Source organism: Macaca nemestrina, chromosome 1 (genome assembly GCF_043159975.1).
Source record: "Macaca nemestrina isolate mMacNem1 chromosome 1, mMacNem.hap1, whole genome shotgun sequence".
Lineage (NCBI taxonomy): Eukaryota > Metazoa > Chordata > Mammalia > Primates > Cercopithecidae > Macaca > Macaca nemestrina.
Window position 1 is genome coordinate 340,981 of NC_092125.1, and position 17,024 is coordinate 358,004.

The following is a 17,024-nucleotide window of genomic DNA, read 5'->3' on the forward strand; positions in this document are numbered from 1 at the left end:
CAGAATTATTGATACGCAGATTGTGTGTTAAGAGAATTAAAGAAGGGGACAAGAGAATTTCAATATTTAAATGTCAGACCACAAAAAAGGTGACAAGAAAGGAATAAAAAAGATATAGAGCACCCAGAGGAGTGTGGTGTGGTAGAAGCCTAGAAAAGAGAGTCTTTTTTTTTTTTTTTTTTTTTTTATAGTTTAATGTATTTTAATAGCAAACTTACAGGAACAGCACAGAAGACAGACAACATTAGAAACATGTACTTGCATGTAGGACAACTCAGTTAGAAAAGTATAGTGAATGGATGGAATCTACTGTATGATAAAAATGCTACAAACACCATTTAGTTGCCGTCAATAAGAAATTTACTTGTTTTAAAAAAATTCAAATGCTGGCATTGTCAAGAAAAATTTAACAGGTTTATTTATAATTATTATAAAGTTGAACCGCTGAAACTTGTTCACTGAAACATTTTAACTTGCATTAATGCTTTATGCCTCTGCATTTATATTAAAAATTCACACACAAATGAAAATGGAAAAACTGCCAATACCTGATTTCTGTCCCCTATTTTTCCACTCGCAATCATATACTTAGGTACCTTTTGACCCAATGGAAAAAAAATATCTAACGTTCAGAACTACCAATAACAGGAAGAAGAGAATTTTTTTTTTTTTTTTTGAGAATGAAATGTTTCCCATCATAGTGGATTCTTAAGCACGTTCTCCACGTATGCGGCGTGCTAGCTGGATGTCTTTTGGCATAATTGTTACACGTTTGGCATGGATAGCACACAGGTGGGTGTCTTCAAAAAGGCCAACCAGATAGGCCTCACTTGCCTCCTGCAAAGCACCGATAGCTGCGCTCTGGAAGCGCAGATCTGTTTTAAAGTCCTGAGCAATTTCTCGCACCAGACGCTGGAAGGGAAGTTTGCGAATCAGAAGTTCAGTGGACTTCTGATAACGGCTAATTTCACGGAGCGCCACAGTACCAGGCCTGTAACGATGAGGTTTCTTCACCCCCCCAGTAGAGGGCGCACTCTTGCGAGCGGCTTTTGTAGCCAGTTGCTTCCTGGGTGCTTTACCACCGGTCGATTTGCGGCCAGTCCGCTTTGTACGCGCCACGGTGCAGAGACCTCCTTCCTTACCCCCTTCTCCTTCGGCTGGAGCTCGGCGAGCGAGAGGCGGCGCTGGCGTCAGAGAGCGACGGCGGCGCGGCGGCGGCTGCGAACACAATTGCGAAAAGAGAGTCTTTTTAATAGAAGGGAGGAGTCTACGTGTGAGTTCTTGGGTATAGTTTAAGTAACGTGAAATAGAAAGTTGATTGCCTGAGAGTATAAGATAATAGTCATTCCTATCCTTCATAGAGGGGCTTCAGTGGAGTGATTGGACGGAATATCTTATGAAGTAGACTAAGGAGAAAGGAGGCTCAAACATGGAAGAAAACCATAAAAGCTTGCTTTGAATAATGGAAGAAATATAATGCCATACATGAATAGTGACATGGGGTTAGGAGAATGTTTTTTATATATGTGTATATACATATGCGTGTATGTATATTTTATATATGTATATATTATGTATATGTATATGTATATATAATATATATTTACATTTTATTTATGTTTTTATATATGTATATATACGTGTGTGTGTGTGTGTGTGTATATATGCTGTTGACAAAAGCCAAACTCTCTAAAGTATTTGAAGAGGTTTATTCTGAGCCAGATATGAGTGATCATGGCCTGTAACACAGCCTCAAGAAATCCCAAGAATAATCCTACCAAAAGAGGTCAGGTGACAGCTTGGTTTTATACATTTTAAGAAGACAGAAATTATAGGCAATATACATTTTTAGGAGAGGACAGAAATTATAGGCAAAGACATAAATCAATGCATGTAAGATGTATATTGATTTGGCCCAGAAAGACGGGATTTCTTGAAATGACAACTTCCAGGTCATAGGTGGATTCAAAGATGTTATTATCAGCAGTTGGTTGAAAAAGTTAAGCCGTGTCTAAAGACTTAAGGAATCGTTAGAAGGAAATGATTCAGTTAGGATAAGATGGTTTTCAAAACCACGGTTCTTGTTGTATACACAAAGCCTCTGAGTAGCAGGCTGCAGAGAGAATAGATTGTAAAATGTGTAAGGCTCTTAGTGAACTATCTTCTGGATCCATAACAGACCTAGAAAGAGAAGGAGATTCTCTACAGAATGCAAATTTCCCCACCAGAAATGGCTTTGCAGGAGCATTCCAAAATGTGTCAAAAAATCTATTTTGGGGTCAAAGACCTTGATTTCCTTCAGGACCTGCCATCTGTCACATGATACTATACCAGAGTCAGGTTAGAATCTGGTATCTTGTTGCTGCAGAGAGTCTGTTTTGTCAGTCCTGGGACCTCTATTTTAATGTTACTGTTGGTCGGTTGTGCCTAGACTCCAAGGAGAGGGGGTATAAAGAGTCATGTCTGGACTTTCTTCTAGTTGTTAGGTTTCTTTGCGATCTCCTCAGCCTGCAGAGTGTCAGTTAGCGGGGGCGGGGGGGGGGGGGCTTAGACTTTTATTTTTGGTTTACATTATTCTCCCTCAGGTCAAGATTTTCCAGAGGCAACACTGATGGCCAAAGTTTGATTTTGTCCTCTCTTGTTGCCAGAGTGTGTGGCGATGGCTATCTGCCCCAGGTGCATTGTGTTCTTTGGTGGGATTTGTATGGCCAAGGGGCTTAGAGCCAAAAGACTTATAGCCAATTTAAATGTTGTAGGGCCAGACGAGAATGCAGGTGGGCAGGCATTTATCAGCACTTAAGTTTTTTAAGCTATATAAGAGCCCAAAACCAAAAGCCAAAAGATAAGGTTACAAAATTGACTTATCAATATATTCTATGCATTGAGCAATACTATAGTCTTGATTTTTGTTACAGACTTCTAGCAATTAGCCGTAAATATCAAAAGCATTTTGTCGAAACCATTTAAGCTGAAGAACTCAGAGCTTTTTTTGTGCTGCAGTGCTTTTTCCTGGTCTTTTTAGTAATTTGTCCTGAGGTGGCTGATGTAAAAAGTTACATATATCTGCGTAAATCTCACAGCTGGGAGCACTATATCCAGGAGGCTTTGTCACGAGGTTTCTTGTTATGCTCTTGGTAATTTTCTTTTAATCCTGGGACAAGCATAAAATTCTTTATAGTTGGGATGGATGGAAAGCAGCCATGTAATAGCCCAGGAGGAAAAGGCGCCTACGTTGCCAGCTGTTTAGGCATCTGAATGCCTGTCCTTGATTTGGAGGCTCTGAAATAATTCTCTCTCACATTCATCCCTTATAAGTTCACATGCCCAGCTCTTCCACAACAGCCCCTGGGTCTAGAGGGAAGGTGCCTATGTAGCCTTAGCAGCAGGGTGTTGGCAATGAAAACAGCTCAGGCCCGGTGAGATTCTAAGTAGTTTTTACGTTTTGCAGATATTAGGTAGAGAGACAAAGGTAATCTGTGTTGTTTTATCCAATTTTTGTAAGATACATATAGCTCAAAAGGAAAAGGCCCTTTTTTTTTTTTCTTTTTTTTTACTCTGGAAAACAAAACATAAGGAATTAGCAACATTTTAAAGAAAAAGAGTTTAATTCCTGCCTTGCTCTGACAGAAGAAGGAAACTGAGGTAGCTAAGCATTTAAATTATCTAATATTAAGGCATAGAACAAACTATATTAATTTAGATAGAGAACAATTATTAAATGAGTATTCATGCCTTTGTATATAAGCCCGGTTTAGTGTCATATAAAAGCAGGTTTTTTTTGACTGTTGCCTTCTCCCAGGCGTGAAGATGAGGCTTTTGTTAACTCACATTTGATGTCAGATACTGATAGCAACAGAAAGCAGAAAAATCCTGGGCCGAAGACAGTGGGTGAGGGCCCCACCTTCAAACCTGTACCCGTGACCCAGAGTAATGACATACGTTCCTGTTTCCTACTCTAATGTTGCCTTTTCCAAAACTACCAATGGCCTGTCCCCACCGTCATCCTGTGCTCATAAAGTCTCAGCTGGCAAAGAAGAGAAGCAGCAGGACGTCACTGACTATGGTCGGATGCTGGAGAGAATCAGCTTCACTTCAGAGGGAAGGCTTGATGGTGTAGCTTCAGAGCTTTAGGGGAAGCTTACCTTCCCATTCCTTCCCCTTTTCTGCTCCCCTTCCCACTGAGACCCACTTTCATCAGCAATGAAATCCTCTGCATTTACCATCTCCAAGTTGTTCATGCGACCTCATTCCTCCTGGATGTCAGAGAAGAACGTGGGTGCAGGTGCAAAAGGCTGTCATGCTTACCCTCCACTAAGATGTTAACAATTAAGCCATCTGTGGATGGCAAAGCTAAAAGGGCACTGACTGTAACACTCCCTCTGGGGCTTCAGGGATCACAGGCACCTCCCTAGATGCTGTCGTGGGGTCAGTACGAAGTTCGTTCCTGCCAGCACTCAAAAGTGCCAGCTCCAGCTCCTGCACCTGCTCATCTGCATGCTCCCTCCCATGAGGGGCTGATCACAGCAGGTTTGAGTGGAGTTTGTTCCTGCTGGCACCGTGCACTCCAGTTCCTGCCCACAAAGGGGTCAGGGAAGATTTCTCACTTGAGTATCAGCATTGACATTTAAGATTCAGTAGGAGTCAGTGCTCTTTTAAAATGAGATATGTGTACCCAGAAGTCAATACCCTGCAACCTAACAGCACAAGGGTTAGTTAACAATATTTAATAAAGACCCTTTTCAATGAGGCTGGAGGGAGTTTCTTAGGTGACGTCTTATCATCAGTCTGGAGGTGGTGATAGTGGAGTTTATGACTTAATTGAAAACTGTAAAAAGATGGTATAGCCTTGGGGTAATTAATTTGTATAGTTTTGATGAGCCTCCAGCAATAAGTCTAAGTCAGACTTAGAATTTGATTTTTGAGGATGTTTGGTCAAAAGATATTGAAAGGCTCAAAACATTTGATTAAAATGAATCATAAGTCATTATAAAATAATAGTTATTTGTTTAACCAGAGTGGTAATCAAAAGAATTCAAAAGCAATATAGAAAGTTACATGAATGTAAAACCCTTAACCCGTTTTAAACCTAAACTTTTAGGTTTTAAAATGGTTAAGGGTTTTATAACAACACAGCAATTATCTTAAAATCTGTATTTCTTAGGCCAGTTGTCAAAAAGTAAAGGAAAACCTTCTGCAGGGTGATTGTTTTGATTTGTCGGAAGCCCATTTGGATAACCTGAAACCTGATGAGAAGATAATGTGAATTAATCAGACCTAGGAAGAGTGTGTTCCAGGTCATGAGTGAACACTGTTATAGAGACCTTGAGCAGGGGAATATGTGACTTTTAGCAACAGTGTGGGAAGTCGCCTGGGTATTCTGAGACTTTTAAACCTATGTTGGATATCAGAAAACAACATCCCAAAATGAAGGATTTAGAAGCAGCCACAGAAATGAAAGTTTTTCTTTGGCCTTCTCCTGCCTTCCTGTTTCCAAGTCCCAAGTTTCCTCAAGGCAGGTCATGGCAACTAGAATCTCTCTTCCCCAAGATTAGTCCTCAAAACTGAAACTGCTTTTACTCGAAGCCAGCCACAAAACCTAAAAATGTTACTCTGATATTTTCTCTGCCTTTCTGGGTAAGAACATAAGGAAATTATCTGATCTTCCTTTTGAACTATAGACTATAAGACTCCCATACGGAGAAGGAAGAAAATGAATGTTCAAGGAGGTTAAGAAGAATCTAGACAGACAGGCCCTGCTGGGGTTTCCCTAAGCAGTCCACTGGCATTGAATTATACCCTTTTTCCATCATGTGTTTACATGGATGTCCATACTTTGTTGAATCTAAGCATAAAAATGCACAATTTCCCCCATATATTTGATCTTTGTTCTGAGCACTCCCATGTATACGTGCCCAAAAAAACTGCATATCTGCTTCTCAAGGCATCTGTCTTTTTTGAGTTGATTTTTCAATGAAACTACAAAGGGTCCCTGGCCCCTATACATTTTAAGAAAAGTCAAGAGTACCAAATTAAGTTATAATGGAGGAAGACACCGCTTTTTTAAATCTTCGAAAGAAAACATTTTAGTATCAGGCTATAACACAGTTAGAACTGAAGGAAAAAAAGTTATAGGAGACAACGAAAATTAAAAGAGGGAGTTACCATTCCAGGCCTTCTCAAAGGGAGAAAAGCTGAAAACAGCAGGAGCTGAAGTTCTGAAATATGAATCTGAGAGATTTTGAAAAGAGATTATAGAAATAAAAATTTAAAGTTTTTTGTAATTTCACCAAAAGTAAATCAACACTTTAAGAAAATATATTTGTTGCAACCAATTCTTCAGTTTTATATTCCTGTATTTTATTTACTTAACTTTTATTTTAGGCTCAGGGGTACTTGCGTAGGTGTTATATAGGTAGTAAGTTGCTTGTCACAAGGGGTTGGTGTACAGATTATTTCATCACCCAAGTAATAAGCATAGTACCCAATAGGTAGTTTTTCTATTTGTCTATTTTTAATATTAAACCCTAATCTCTAGAAACACTAATACAAATAATTCTTTTTAAATTATGGCCAATTTAATCACATACAAAATTGTTTCACAGTGAGCAGGTCTATACAAATCTACCCAAAGTTGGAGGAAGCTGAGATGCTGAATAAAGAGGCTGATAAATACAGTTTCTTAGGCAGAAACAATTAATAGGGACTTATGAACAGAAGCCATGTCTGTGTTTCAGGCAGCAGTGAGATGAGATGGCAAATTCCTGTGCCATTATCCCCAAAACCCAGGGCTTATATGCCATAGGGAAGGAATGATTCAGAAGCCATGTGTAGGACAACTGAAGTATGATAACATTAAAGTTGTTTGAACTAAGGGTGGGATTTATAATAAGTACCTGTTCTTACACAAGGCACAATAAATAAACTGGAAATCTTACAGGCCTTCCCACATGGAGTTAATCAGAAACCAAAAGGGCAGATCACCACTTAGGATGGAGTTACTCGAGTCTCCCATCTAAGAAAGAGTAGCTTCAGCCTCCAATAATTTTCTTTCATAAATTCTCTTTATAAACCTTATCATATCTTACACAGACTATTTATGACATATTTGGACTTTCTGGTTTGTCCAAAATTTCCCTCTTTCTTAAATAATGAGTTGCTTTATTTTAGGACTAAATTTACTATACAAGACTCTTTCTCATACAAAATTATTATTTTAACCATTTTTTAAAATAAATACACCTTTGGATTTGTATAGTAGCCTTTGAATTTGACAAAGATTATTTTCCTTTTAACAAGAACATATTTTTATGTCTTTATTATAATTTCTTTTTCATAAAAAAACTTACTTTGGCACTCTTTAAATACAGAATTATATATTAACTAGAATTTTTATTCTTAGTAACCTTAAAATTTTATGAAAACCTTGGAAGTAGTAAATCTTGAATTATCTGTCATATATCAGTATTTTATAGATGAGAACCATTTTATATTATTTTAGAAATATGTTTTCCTGTTTTTTAGATTAGAAATGATCCAGACACTTAATAAGTATTATTTAATTTAAGATTTTAAATTATAGGATAAATTCATTTATAAGCATTTATCCCATTAAAGTTATCTAATTTATTTTTTAAAATAGTTTTCCTAGGTTACTTACAAAAACTGACATATTAGGCAAAGCTAGTCATCATTAAAGTTATTTTTCAGTTTACCATTCTTATAGACTGTGAATATTTCAGGTGTTTACATACGTAAGAACCTAAAGATTAAATACATGTTTATTTGATTTTTTTTTTTTTTTTGCCAACAATGAAGGTTTTACCTATTTTCAATAAATCAACAATATTAAATGTCTTATTTATTAAAAATTACACAAAGATCATTAAGGGATGGGTTTTATGTTTTACAACCTTCATGACAAAGTTTGGTTCCTTATAATGTCTAACACAGCTAAATATAAAACTATTTCACTAATAAATACAGACAAAAATGTATGCTGACAATTCTGAAGGCATTTCAAATTTTATTTTACCAATAATTATAAAGCCAGCTTACTTATGGAAGATTTACTTGTCATGTGAACTTGAAGAGCATTTGGGCTTTATTACTTTATTTATGAGTAATCCTTTATTTTTAAGCCCATTTGATACCTTGTAATTACAACATATAAGAAAATACATGTACATGTAACATAGACACAACTCATCATAGATACACACATACAAACAAAGATCCCACAGATTTTATTTCAGAACTCTAGTCACAAGACAGCAATACAGATTCACCAGCTTGCAAAAGATGTTTTAATTTAAACAGTGGGTTTTATCTCAATACCAGTAGAAAAGCAACAGTACATTTAAAACAGAAAAAAATAGAGAAATTGAGAACTTAAGAGATGCTATATTTAATTCTATAGTTGCAGGTCAACTTTTGATCTCTGAGTTTACCCATCAGTTTTAAAATGCGCCAGAACAGACTATAATATATGACCAGCCAGAGTACTAGAAAACCTAGCCTGCTCTCAAACCTTCACATTTACACAAACACTTGCAAGTAGAGTGCCATAAAACCCCCAGGGGTGCCCCAAGGGAGGTCATCTCCTTGTCTTTTCTCAATCTTAGAGGATTTGCTTCCCAGGTATTTTTTTTTGTTTTTGTTTTTTTTAATGGAGGAGCCAGACTGTAGTGTGGGTTTCAGTGCAGTGAGGCTCAGAAGCTGTCTCTCATTCATTTACACAAAAGTCAGGTTTTTCAAGCAAATGCACAGATGAACTAATTTTTGGAGAAAAAAACAATGGAGAAGACTCTAGGATGAACTTTGGAATCCAAAATTAGAATCTGAAACAACAAGTTCCCAAGAAAAGGACCAGCTCAGAATAAACCAAAGTAGTATTAAGCAAGTGAGGGGTCTGTGGCTCAGGAGGACTTGCTTAGCAGTTCCACCTATGGAGAAGCTCAAAGTCAGGAGGCTTTCAATGAGCCTGTGCAGGAGAATGTGATCTGGAGACCTGGAGACAGGGAACTTAAGGCCAATTGATGCTAACTTCCTAAAAGAGAAAACACCAAGGTCTGGGGGCAGGACCTGGACAACTTGTAGTCAAGACCCTCCACTGGTAACAAGCCACATTGGTACCTTATTTTCAAGTTTACATGACTCCTTTTGGGGAGGAGAGTCCTTAGTCTTCTCGGAGGCCCTGCATTGGGCACCAAATAATGTTGATGAAGAAAATTCTAAATGAAACTCTAAAATATTTGAAGAGGTTTATTCTGAGCCATAAGTGACCATGGCCCAGGACACAGCCCCTGATGGTCCTGAGAATATGTGCCCAAGGTGGTTGGGTTATAGCTTGGTTTGATACATCTTAGGGAGACAAAAGTTACAGTCAAAGAGATAAATCAATACATGAAGGGTATACATTGGTTCCAGAAAGTTTAGACATCTTAAAGTCAAGGCTTACAGGTCAGAAATCACTTTGTTAATGTTAATGTTAATACTGGTTAGTTGTGCCTAAACTCCAAAGGGATGGGGAACAAGGAGTCATATCTGACCTCCCTTCCTGTCATGGCCTGAACTAGTTTTTCAGATTTCTTTGAGATCTCCCTTGGCAAGAGAGTTTCCATTCAGTCAACTACAGGACTTGGGATTTTCTTTTGCTGAGGTTGCAACACAGAGCCCAAGTAGGAGGTCTAACTTTGGATAGGGGCAGAAACACTGTCTCATGGAATGCAAGTGTAAATACAATCAAATGAGAGAGAATGAAAATAGAGTACACTCAAGTATGTTACTTCGTTTTCAGTCTTCTGATGCCTAATCCCTCATTGTTTTGTAGTCACATGGTTATTTCTGGTTCTTTTATAACATTTTTGACCACTGTATTGCTAAGATTGTACAGGCACTGTCTACCAGAGTCAAATTTTGGTTTGAAATAGTTCATTATTTTATTTAATTGCTTAAACTAGTTTAGTCTCAGGTGAGTCAATAGACAGATGTGAAAAATTTTAAACCCCTCTGTCAGGGTTCAGAACATACTTCCAAATACGGCTTCTTGATGAAATCTAAAAATAAAATCCTGATTTCGGGGGGGGCGGAGCAAGATGGCCGAATAGGAACAGCTCCAGTCTCCAACTCCCAGCGCGAGCGACACAGAAGACCGGTGATTTCTGCATTTTCAACTGAGGTACTGGGTTCATCTCACTGGGGAGTGCCCCACGATCGGTGCTGGTCAGCTGCTGCAGCCCGACCAGCAAGAGCTGAAGCAGGGCGAGGCATTGCCTCACCTGGGAAGTGCAAGGGGGAAGGGAATCCCTTTTCCTAGCCAGGGGAACTGAGACACACAACACCTGGAAAATCGGGTAACTCCCACCCCAATACTGCGCTTTAAGCAAACAGGCACACCAGGAGATCATATCCCACACCTGGCCGGGAGGGTCCCACACCCACGGAGCCTCCCTCATTGCTAGCACAGCAGTCTGTGATCTACGGGCAAGGCAGCAGCGAGGCTGGGGGAGGGGCGCCCGCCATTGCTGAGGCTTAAGTAGGTAAACAAAGCTGCTGGGAAGCTCGAACTGGGTGGAGCTCACAGCAGCTCAAGGAAACCTGCCTGTCTCTGTAGACTCCACCTCTGGGGACAGGGCAATAACAAACACAGCCGAAACCTCTGCAGACGCAAACGACTCTGTCTGTCAGCTTTGAAGAGAGCAGTGGATCTCCCAACACGGAGGTTGAGATCTGAGAAGGGACAGACTCCCTGCTCAAGTGGGTCCCTGACCCCTGAGTAGCCTAACTGGGAGACATCCCCCACTAGGGGCAGTCTGACACCCCACACCTCACAGGGTGGAGTACACCCCTGAGAGGAAGCTTCCAAAGCAAGAATCAGACAGGTACACTCGCTGTTCAGAAATATTCTATCTTCTGCAGCCTCTGCTGCTGATACCCAGGCAAACAGGGTCTGGAGTGGACCTCAAGCAATCTCCAACAGACCTACAGCTGAGGGTCCTGACTGTTAGAAGGAAAACTATCAAACAGGAAGGACACGTACACCAAAACCCCATCAGTACATCACCATCATCAAAGACCAGAGGCAGATAAAACCACAAAGATGGGGAAAAAGCAGGGCAGAAAAGCTGGAAATTCAAAAAAGAGGAGCGCATCTCCCCCGGCAAAGGAGCGCAGCTCATCGCCAGCAACGGATCAAAGCTGGACGGAGAATGACTTTGACGAGATGAGAGAAGAAGGCTTCAGTCCATCAAATTTCTCAGAGCTAAAGGAGGAATTACGTACCCAGCGCAAAGAAACTAAAAATCTTGAAAAAAAAGTGGAAGAATTGATGGCTAGAGTAATTAATGCAGAGAAGGTCATAAACGAAATGAAAGAGATGAAAACCATGACACGAGAAATACGTGACAAATGCACAAGCTTCAGTAACCGACTCGATCAACTGGAAGAAAGAGTATCTGCGATTGAGGATCAAATGAATGAAATGAAGCGAGAAGAGAAACCAAAAGAAAAAAGAAGAAAAGGAAATGAACAAAGCCTGCAAGAAGTATGGGATTATGTAAAAAGACCAAATCTACGTCTGATTGGGGTGCCTGAAAGTGAGGGGGAAAATGGACCCAAGTTGGAAAACACTCTTCAGGATATCATCCAGGAGAACTTCCCCAACCTAGGAGGGCAGGCCAACATTCAAATCCAGGAAATACAGAGAACGCCACAAAGATACTCCTCGAGAAGAGCAACTCCAAGACACATAATTGCCAGATTCACCAAAGTTGAAATGAAGGAAAAAATCTTAAGGGCAGCCAGAGAGAAAGGTCGGGTTACCCACAAAGGGAAGCCCATCAGACTAACAGCAGATCTCTCAGCAGAAACTCTCCAAGCCAGAAGAGAGTGGGGGCCAATATTCAACATTCTTAAAGAAAAGAATTTTAAACCCAGAATTTCATATCCAGCCAAACTAAGTTTCATAAGTGAAGGAGAAATAAAATCCTTTACAGATAAGCAAATGCTTAGAGATTTTGTCACCACTAGGCCTGCCTTACAAGAGACCCTGAAGGAAGCACTAAACATGGAAAGGAACAACCGGTACCAACCATTGCAAAAACATGCCAAAATGTAAAGACCATCGAGGCTAGGAAGAAACTGCATCAACTAACGAACAAAATAACCAGTTAATATCATAATGACAGGATCAAGTTCACACATAACAATCTTAACCTTAAATGTAAATGGACTAAATGCTCCAATTAAAAGACACAGACTGGCAAACTGGATAAAGAGTCAAGACCCATCAGTCTGCTGTATTCAGGAGACCCATCTCACACGCAGAGACATACATAGGCTCAAAATAAAGGGATGGAGGAAGATTTACCAAGCAAATGGAGAACAAAAAAAAGCGGGGGTTGCAATCCTAGTCTCTGATAAAACAGACTTTAAACCATCAAAGATCAAAAGAGACAAAGAAGGCCATTACATAATGGTAAAGGGATCAATTCAACAGGAAGAGCTAACTATCCTAAATATATATGCACCCAATACAGGAGCACCCAGATTCATAAAGCAAGTCCTTAGAGACTTACAAAGAGACTTAGACTCCCATACAATAATAATGGGAGACTTCAACACTCCACTGTCAACATTAGACAGATCAATGAGACAGAAAGTTAACAAGGATATCCAGGAATTGAACTCATCTCTGCAGCAAGCAGACCTAATAGACATCTATAGAACTCTCCACCCCAAATCAACAGAATATACATTCTTCTCAGCACCACATCATACTTACTCCAAAATCGACCACGTAATTGGAAGTAAAGCACTCCTCAGCAAATGTACAAGAACAGAAATTATAACAAACTGTCTCTCAGACCACAGTGCAATCAAACTAGAACTCAGGACTAAGAAACTCAATCAAAACCGCTCAACTACATGGAAACTGAACAACCTGCTCCTGAATGACTACTGGGTACATAACGAAATGAAGGCAGAAATAAAGATGTTCTTTGAAACCAATGAGAACAAAGATACAACATACCAGAATCTCTGGGACACATTTAAAGCGGTGTGTAGAGGGAAATTTATAGCACTAAATGCCCACAAGAGAAAGCAGGAAAGATCTAAAATTGACACTCTAACATCGCAATTAAAAGAACTAGAGAAGCAAGAGCAAACACATTTGAAAGCTAGCAGAAGGCTAGAAATAACTAAGATCAGAGCAGAACTGAAGGAGATAGAGACACAAAAAACTCTCCAAAAAATCAATGAATCCAGGAGTTGGTTTTTTGAAAAGATCAACAAAATTGACAGACCACTAGCAAGACTAATAAAGAAGAAAAGAGAGAAGAATCAAATCGACGCAATTAAAAATGATAAAGGGGATATCACCACCGACCCCACAGAAATATAAACTACCATCAGAGAATACTATAAACACCTCTACGCAAATAAACTGGAAAATCTAGAAGAAATGGATAATTTCCTGGACACTTACACTCTTCCAAGACTAAACCAGGAAGAAGTTGAATCCCTGAAGAGACCAATAGCAGGCTGTGAAATTGAGGCAATAATTAAGAGCCTACCAACCAAAAAAAGTCCAGGACCAGATAGATTCACAGCTGAATTCTACCAGAGGTACAAGGAGGAGTTGGTACCATTCCTTCTGAAACTATTCCAATCAATAGAAAAAGAGGGAATCCTCCCTAACTCATTTTATGAGGCCAACATCATCCTGATACCAAAGCCTGGCAGAGACACAACAAAAAAAGAGAATTTTAGACCAATATCCCTGATGAACATCGATGCAAAAATCCTCAATAAAATACTGGCAAATCGGATTCAGCAGCACATCGAAAAGCTTATCCACCATGACCAAGTGGGCTTCATCCCTGGGATGCAAGGCTGGTTCAACATTCGCAAATCAATAAACATAATCCAGCATATAAACAGAACCAAAGACAAGAACCACATGATTATCTCAGTAGATGCAGAAAAGGCTTTTGACAAAATTCAACAGCCCTTCATGCTAAAAACGCTCAATAAATTCGGTATTGATGGAATGTACCTCAAAATAATAAGAGCTATTTATGACAAACCCACCGCCAATATCATACTGAATGGGCCAAAACTGGAAAAATTCCCTTTGAAAACTGGCACAAGACAGGGATGCCCTCTCTCACCACTCCTATTCAACATAGTGTTGGAAGTTCTGGCTAGGGCAATTAGGCAAGAGAAAGAAATCAAGGGTATTCAGTTAGGAAAAGAAGAAGTCAAACTGTCCCTGTTTGCAGATGACATGATTGTATATTTAGAAAACCCCATTGTCTCAGCCCAAAATCTCCTTAAGCTGATAAGCAACTTCAGCAAAGTCTCAGGATACAAAATTAATGTGCAAAAATCACAAGCATTCTTATACACCAGTAACAGACAAACAGAGAGTCAAATCAGGAATGAACTTCCATTCACAATTGCTTCAAAGAGAATAAAATACCTAGGAATCCAACTTACAAGGGATGTAAAGGATCTCTTCAAGGAGAACTACAAACCACTGCTCAGTGAAATAAAAGAGGACACAAACAAATGGAAGAACATACCATGCTCATGGATAGGAAGAATCAATATCGTGAAAATGGCCATACTGCCCAAGGTAATTTATAGATTCAATGCCATCCCCATCAAGCTACCAATGAATTTCTTCACAGAAATGGAAAAAACTGCTTTAAAGTTCATATGGAACCAAAAAAGAGCCCGCATCTCCAAGACAATCCTAAGTCAAAAGAACAAAGCTGGAGGCATCACGCTACCTGACTTCAAACTATACTACAAGGCTACAGTAACCAAAACAGCATGGTACTGGTACCAAAACAGAGATATAGACCAATGGAACAGAACAGAGTCCTCAGAAATAATACCACACATCTACAGCCATCTGATCTTTGACAAACCTGAGAGAAACAAGAAATGGGGAAAGGATTCCCTATTTAATAAATGGTGCTGGGAAAATTGGCTAGCCATAAGTAGAAAGCTGAAACTGGATCCTTTCCTTACTCCTTATACGAAAATTAATTCAAGATGGATTAGAGACTTAAATGTTAGACCTAATACCATAAAAATCCTAGAGGAAAACCTAGGTAGTACCATTCAGGACATAGGCATGGGCAAAGACTTCATGTCTAAAACACCAAAAGCAACGGCAGCAAAAGCCAAAATTGACAAATGGGATCTCATTAAACTAAAGAGCTTCTGCACAGCAAAAGAAACTACCATCAGAGTGACCAGGCAACCTACAGAATGGGAGAAAATTTTTGCAATCTACTCATCTGACAAAGGGCTAATATCCAGAACCTACAAAGAACTCAAACAAATTTACAAGAAAAAAACAAACAACCCCATCAAAAAGTGGGCAAAGGATATGAACAGACATTTCTCAAAAGAAGACATTCATACAGCCAACAGCCACATGAAAAAATGCTCATCATCACTGGCCATCAGAGAAATTGAAATCAAAACCACAATGAGATACCATCTCACACCAGTGAGAATGGCGATCATTAAAAAGTCAGGAAACAACAGGTGCTGGAGAGGATGTGGAGAAATAGGAACACTTTTACACTGTTGGTGGGATTGTAAACTAGTTCAACCATTATGGAAAACAGTATGGCGATTCCTCAAGGATCTAGAACTAGATGTACCATATGACCCAGCCATCCCATTACTGGGTATATACCCAAAGGATTATAAATTATGCTGCTATAAAGACACATGCACACGTATGTTTATTGCGGCACTATTCACAATAGCAAAGACTTGGAATCAACCCAAATGTCCATCAGTGACAGATTGGATTAAGAAAATGTGGCACATATACACCATGGAATACTATGCAGCCATCAAAAAGGATGAGTTTGTGTCCTTTGTAGGGACATGGATGCAGCTGGAAACCATCATTCTTAGCAAACTATCACAAGAACAGAAAACCAAACACCCCATGTTCTCACTCGTAGGTGGGAACTGAACAATGAGATCACTTGGACTCAGGAAGGGGAACATCACACACAGGGGCCTATCATGGGGAGGGGGGAGGAGGGAGGGATTGCATTGGGAGTTATACCTGATGTAAATGACGAGTTGATGGGTGCAGCACAGCAACATGGCACAAGTATACATATGTAACAAACCTGCACGTTATGCACATGTACCCTACAACTTAAAGTATAATAATAATAAATAAATTAAAAAAAAATCCTAAGCCCCCCAATCAACTGAATGGAACCCCCTTATTGGCCAGTGGAGCTGAGAGCAATCTGAAAAAGTAAATTTCAGGCCATGAGGGAAGGGAGATTGGGTGCACCTTGTTGCACTCCTTCCATTTTGGAATTAACACTAAAATAGAGATCATAGGGCTGACAAAACAAGAAGATACCCCATATAGCATCATAGGACTCCCATATAACATCATAGGACAGATAGTAGACACTGAAGGAAATAAAGTATTTTACTACAAAATATATTTATATGACAGACGTATAAACTCCACATGTATAAAGAGCCTTGCATACCTCATGATTATCCATGTCACTCATCTTAAAACACAGCAAAGACCTAGCCGTGGGGAACCCCCAGAGAACTGTCCTTCCAGTGCTGTCTCCCTAGTGTTAGAGAATAAGCCCTTAACAAAGCCTTGTCTGCAAAACTTGCTTCGTCTCATGTCCATTTCTATTGCAGAGGAGCCCAAGAACCTGTGGTTAGTAATACTTCCACATTTTGGCCTGAATGAATCAGGTACTCTGTGTTTAGCTAATAGGGGACTAGTTTCCTTTATTATTTTCATAGTTTTACATCTTATGTATCAGTATGGTTTGGCTCTGTGTCCCCACCTAAATCTCATGTTGAATTGTAATTCCCAATGTTCAGGGAGAGGTAGCTGGTAGGAGGTGATTGGATCATGGGGGTGGATTTCCCCCTTGCTGTGCTCATGATTCTGAGTGAGTTCTCATGAGATCTAGTTGCTTAAAAGTGTGAAGCACTTCCCC

At 39.5% G+C, this 17,024-nt stretch overlaps 1 protein-coding gene across 1 annotated transcript; it reads right to left on the bottom strand.

Annotated features, from left to right (window-relative positions):
* Positions 1-183: 183 nt before the first annotated feature.
* LOC139358976 (histone H3.3A-like) lies at positions 184-1,359 on the bottom strand. Its single transcript, XM_071080964.1, has one exon. The coding sequence runs from the start codon at positions 1,357-1,359 to the stop codon at positions 709-711; it is 651 nt and encodes a 216-aa protein (XP_070937065.1). The 3' UTR covers positions 184-708.
* Between the last annotated feature and the right edge of the window lie 15,665 nt (positions 1,360-17,024).